This window comes from Habropoda laboriosa, unplaced genomic scaffold (genome assembly GCF_001263275.1).
Source record: "Habropoda laboriosa isolate 0110345459 unplaced genomic scaffold, ASM126327v1 scaffold440, whole genome shotgun sequence".
NCBI lineage: Eukaryota > Metazoa > Arthropoda > Insecta > Hymenoptera > Apidae > Habropoda > Habropoda laboriosa.
This window is the reverse complement of record NW_017100710.1, coordinates 568382-573565: the sequence shown is the minus strand read 5'-3', so window position 1 is coordinate 573565 and position 5184 is coordinate 568382. Positions and strand designations below refer to the sequence as shown.

Below are 5184 nucleotides of genomic sequence, written 5' to 3'. Positions count from 1 at the left end.
ACGATTATAAAAAAAAATAATTGTTTATAAACAAGAATTTGATATTGGAAATACATATAGTATATGTAGATACACTTTTCACATGTACAGAATGTTCGGCAGCTTGAGATGGATCATAGCAATAACAATTGTCACATCATTAACAGAGGCGAATTATTCTCCTCCAGAAAGACTAACTGGAATGAATCCTTGTATTAGCAAGCAAACATGTCATGAATGCATACAGACACCACATTGTGCTTGGTGTGCTGCACCAGTAAGTTTTATATCTTTGTTTTATTAATTTTTGCAAATTTTTTATTTTTATCTAAATATATTTATTGTAGATATAATACATAATACTTATGTATAATAACCATTTTTTCTATAGAAATTTTCTGAGAAGCGGTGCTTTTTACCAAACATCAATACCAAAATATTTGCAACATGTCCAGCAGAATATACATGGAATCCAGACAATGTTTTCAGTATGATAAGACATCGAAATTTAACAAAAGGTGGCTATGCAAGTGGTGGTAGCAATAGTTATGAATACTCATATACAAATTCTAGCATGTTTAGCTCTAGTTCACAGTCCAATAGAGAAAGTAGTAGTAGTAGCAGCAGTGCCAGTAATAGACGACAAGAAGCTGTGCAAATTTGGCCACAAGAAGTTAATTTAAAACTTAGAATAAGTAAGTTATTATAATATTTATATACTAAAAATTTTTAGTAGAAAGCAGTACCTGCACTATTAAATGATATTAATTTTTTAGATGAAGCACATAGAATGACTTTTGCCTATTCACAAGCTGAAGATTATCCTGTTGATTTGTATTATCTTATGGATCTGAGTAAATCTATGGAAGATGACAAGAAAAAATTATCAGATTTAGGTCAACTTTTAGTAGAGAGTATGAGTAAAATTACAAGTAATTTTCGACTGGGTTTCGGCAGTTTTGTTGATAAAGTTGTAATGCCTTACGTTAATACAATGCCTAAGTCGTAAGTCCTCTGTAAAAAAAATTATAATCTTTGTGTAATTGTAATTTGAAATTACAAACTTGATATATCATTTAGTGATGAATTTATTATTTGCATTTCAGACTAATAGAACCATGTGATGGGTGTGCAGCACCATATGGTTATAAAAATATAATGACATTGTCTCAAGATACTAGTCATTTTGCAGTAAGTGCATAATAATTTAATTTCTTGATTGATACTGTATGTATAAGAAAATTATTAACTTTCTTTATTTATGTAGAACTTAGTGCGAAATGCTTCAGTATCTGGAAATTTAGATGCACCAGAAGGAGGATTTGATGCAATAATGCAAGCTATAGCTTGTAGACGACAAATTGGTTGGCGTGAAAAGGCTCGTAGACTTTTAGTATTTTCTACAGATGCTGGTTTTCACTATGCAGGTGATGGCAAATTAGGTGGAATTGTAAAACCGAACGACGGTGAATGTCACTTGGATCTTAGTGGTCTTTACACGCACTCATCTTTACAAGATTATCCAAGTATTTCTCAAATTAATTTAAAAGTGAAGCAAAATGCTATTAATATCATATGGGCTGTTACGGAAGAACAAATAAACGTATATAAAAGACTGACTAAACATGTAGAAGGATCTTTTGCTGGTAAATTGTCGGATGACTCAAGTAACGTTGTAGAGTTAATTCGTGAACAGTATGATGCAATTTCAAGTTCAGTTGAAATGAAAGACACAGCCAGTAGTGCCGTGAAAGTAAAATATTTTTCGAAATGTTTGGGTACGGGACCACTTATCGAAACTTCAAAATGTGATGGATTAAAAGTTGGAACAAAAGTAGAATTTACTGCGGAAATTGAAGTCACGAGTTGTCCAGAGAATAGATCTGAATGGAATCAAAAATTCGATATATATCCTGTAAGAATAAAACTATTCTTATTTATTTAATGTAATGTTCAAACACGAAGGAAAAATTGTACTTATGTTTCTTTAGGTCGGTATCAATGAAACGCTTACTGTAAATTTAGAAATGTTGTGTGATTGTGAATGCGAACGCGAAGGTGCTATGTACGAACCAAAGTCATCAGAATGTAATGGTGTAGGAACACTAAAATGTGGTATTTGTGAATGTTACGATGGATTCTTCGGGAAACGTTGTGAATGCAGTCCACATCAAGAAATGACAGGATTCGATAAGCATTTTCAATCTTGTAGGCCTGATAACACTTCTCTTGTAGATTGTTCAGGAAGAGGAACTTGTGCTTGTGGTCAGTGCGAATGTGAAGAAAGAGAAAATCCTGAAGAGGTTAATATGTTTGTATAATATTAATGCCGAAACTTGTAGTTTTCTTTATATTGAATATTTAATGTTACGCTATTTATTACAGATAATATCAGGTCATTTTTGTGAATGCGACAATTTTTCGTGTGACCGAGATCAAGGTCATTTGTGCTCGAACCACGGAACATGTGAATGCGGACAATGTGTTTGCAATGCAGGTTGGACTGGTCCATCTTGCAATTGTAGATCTTCAAATGAAACTTGTATTGCACCAGGAACTACAAACGGAGTATTATGTTCAGGACATGTAAGACTTTTATTACTTTCCTAAAAAACTTTACCCTACCCATTTTATCCTTGCAATTTTGATTGTATATAATCATTTAGGGAGACTGTATTTGTGGTGAATGTTTTTGTCATGAAGAAGGAAACACTAGATATTCTGGAAAACATTGTAACAAATGCCCAACCTGTCCAAGCCGCTGTGAAGAATTAAAGAACTGTGTATTGTGTCAAATGTATGGTACTGGTAATTTTACTGTCAAAGAAGAATGCGCAAAAAATTGCAAAGAATTTGTGCCCGAACCAGTTGATACAGTTATACCAGATGTTGACAAAGATGAAGTTCTATGCTTCGGTATAGATGAAGACGACTGCAAATATAATTTTGTTTATTATTATGATGAAATAAATTGTCTACAAGTCCGAGCTCAAAAAGACAGGGAATGTCCACCACAAGTTTATATGCTGGGTATAGTATTAGGTGTAATAGCGGCTATAGTTTTAATTGGTCTTGCATTATTACTTTTATGGAAACTATTAACAACTATACATGATAGAAGAGAATTTGCAAGATTTGAAAGGGAAAGAATGATGGCTAAATGGGATACGGTAAGCATTTCAAATTATCTTTGATTTAATACATTTAAGGATACAAAATACTTTATTTCGAATATTTTCAAATAGGGAGAGAATCCAATTTATAAACAAGCAACTTCAACATTTAAGAATCCAACATATGCTGGAACATGAAAACAGTAAGAGTGATCTCTATTTAATAGAGAAAATTACATTACAGTAAATTGTGTTTTTTATATATATAAATTTTAAACTGGTTAATATTTAAACGACAAACAACAATTTATTATGCAGCAAATGAAGCTTTAGCCGTAATTAGGATAGTTGTTAACATTGTAACTCATAAGTATTTATACGATATTTTAATACTGCCATAACTTAGACTGCTATGTATGACTGTGTGCGTATGTGTGTAGGTATAAATTATGTACACAATGTATACAACGGAAAATTATAACGTAGAGGTGAATACCTGCATGAAAATATGACAACGCTGCGGTTTAAAGATTTACAATTTTAATCTTACCGTGACATTTATATGCAAGTGCCTTTCGTCTTATGACAAAAATATTTGGGTAATTCTTTAATTACATTTCTTAGCATGAAATTTATGAGATATATTAATCTTTTAGAAGGCTTCATTCACTCTTTTCAAATTGGATCTTACAGTGCAATGAATTCTTCTTTCAAAATGTCATATTTATTGAGATTTTTCATACATTAATATATTTCAAACAAAATATAAATAAGGCACATTTTAATGTGATATTTTAAGATCTAAAACAGTTTTGAAAGATACAATTTAACAAACGATATTTCGTTACTTTGTTCTTAAGTCTTCCTTATTCTCACGTATGTTTTAACTTTTATAAAAAAAAAAAAAATCTAAAACTGTTTATAACAAACGCAAAAACTTCAATTTTTTTTTTTAGAAATATCTATGATATGTTATATAGATATAAAATCCATAAAATTCGATTCTCTATTCTATACAGTATGTATAAATAGAAGTATAATTAACGTAAAGAAACTTAAATCAACACTCCACATGTTTCGAGAAACTAATGCTTTATAATGCGTTGTATTATTCAATTTTAATTATACTAATCGATTATAATTTATAGCTTTTACAGCACTTTATTTTTGTTTATATGTTTACAATGAAACAAAGAAATTAATTATGTATAACAATAAAACAAATTTCGAAACAATGAATATCTCAAATACAAATGAATAACTGTTATTATGCAATAATTATATCTATGCGAAAATTATCTATTTGATATATCGTACACGTTGCTCTCAAATTCTGTCACTAATAATGATAAAAACATCAGCTTATCTTACGTTCTCATTGTAAGATAAAATAAATAAACATAACATTGTATCACCATGTGTTGACAATATATTTTTATGCGCGCATTTATACGTTGACTTTTGTAGCCTTGTTTTCATAAATAAACTACTTATATATGAATTGATTTTGCATTGGTATAACTTAATGTTCCTTAACAATAAAAAATTTAAAAGAGTAATAGTATTATTGATATAAATTTTGTTTATAAACAATTTTTTATACCTACAATTTTCAATCAAATTTTTCTTCTAATTCTTCTGTTTTATTTAATCTTTGAAAGTGTTGAACCTTCAGAAATAATGAAGCAGTTATATTTTTAATCATGAAATATGATACTCGTGTACAGTTACATTTTACTAGAAACTTGTTTATCGATGAAAGCGATGTACAGACAGTAATTTACGCACAAAATTGGCGTTGCGACAAGAACGCAGTGTAATATGCTGCAGTTGCAATTTTATGATAAATAACATGACTTTTTATAAGATGTATTTTTACGTAAATAGAGACTAGATACAAGTTTATCTTTACTAAAATGTGCATCGTGTAATAATAGAGATACCTAATGACTAAACAAAAAAAATTATACAATGATAAACACAGAGAAATAATATTGCTATGCATATATTGTATAGAGGTCACGACGGAAATAAACTGTATCTTTAATTATGTATTGACTAATATAATTAACTCTTTTCAAATAGGGAAGTC

General features: G+C 29.8%; 1 protein-coding gene across 3 annotated transcripts in view; it reads left to right on the top strand.

Annotated features, from left to right (window-relative positions):
• LOC108576991 (integrin beta-PS) overlaps positions 1-3306 on the top strand; it is a 4215-nt gene extending 909 nt beyond the window's left edge. Inside the window, exons 1-10 of one of the 3 annotated variants that reach the window (XM_017940069.1) lie at positions 177-256; positions 371-497; positions 553-674; positions 756-984; positions 1086-1170; positions 1247-1894; positions 1971-2282; positions 2365-2565; positions 2646-3149; positions 3225-3302. In XM_017940069.1, coding sequence (XP_017795558.1) covers positions 427-497; positions 553-674; positions 756-984; positions 1086-1170; positions 1247-1894; positions 1971-2282; positions 2365-2565; positions 2646-3149; positions 3225-3290 — 2238 coding nt within the window. In that variant the 5' untranslated portion in view covers positions 177-256; positions 371-426 and the 3' untranslated portion in view covers positions 3291-3302. Of the gene's footprint in view, positions 1-82; positions 257-370; positions 675-755; positions 985-1085; positions 1171-1246; positions 1895-1970; positions 2283-2364; positions 2566-2645; positions 3150-3224 lie in introns of those variants that run through there. The other 2 variants (XM_017940068.1, XM_017940067.1) reach the window with 2 other exon arrangements.
• Positions 3307-5184: the final 1878 nt, after the last annotated feature.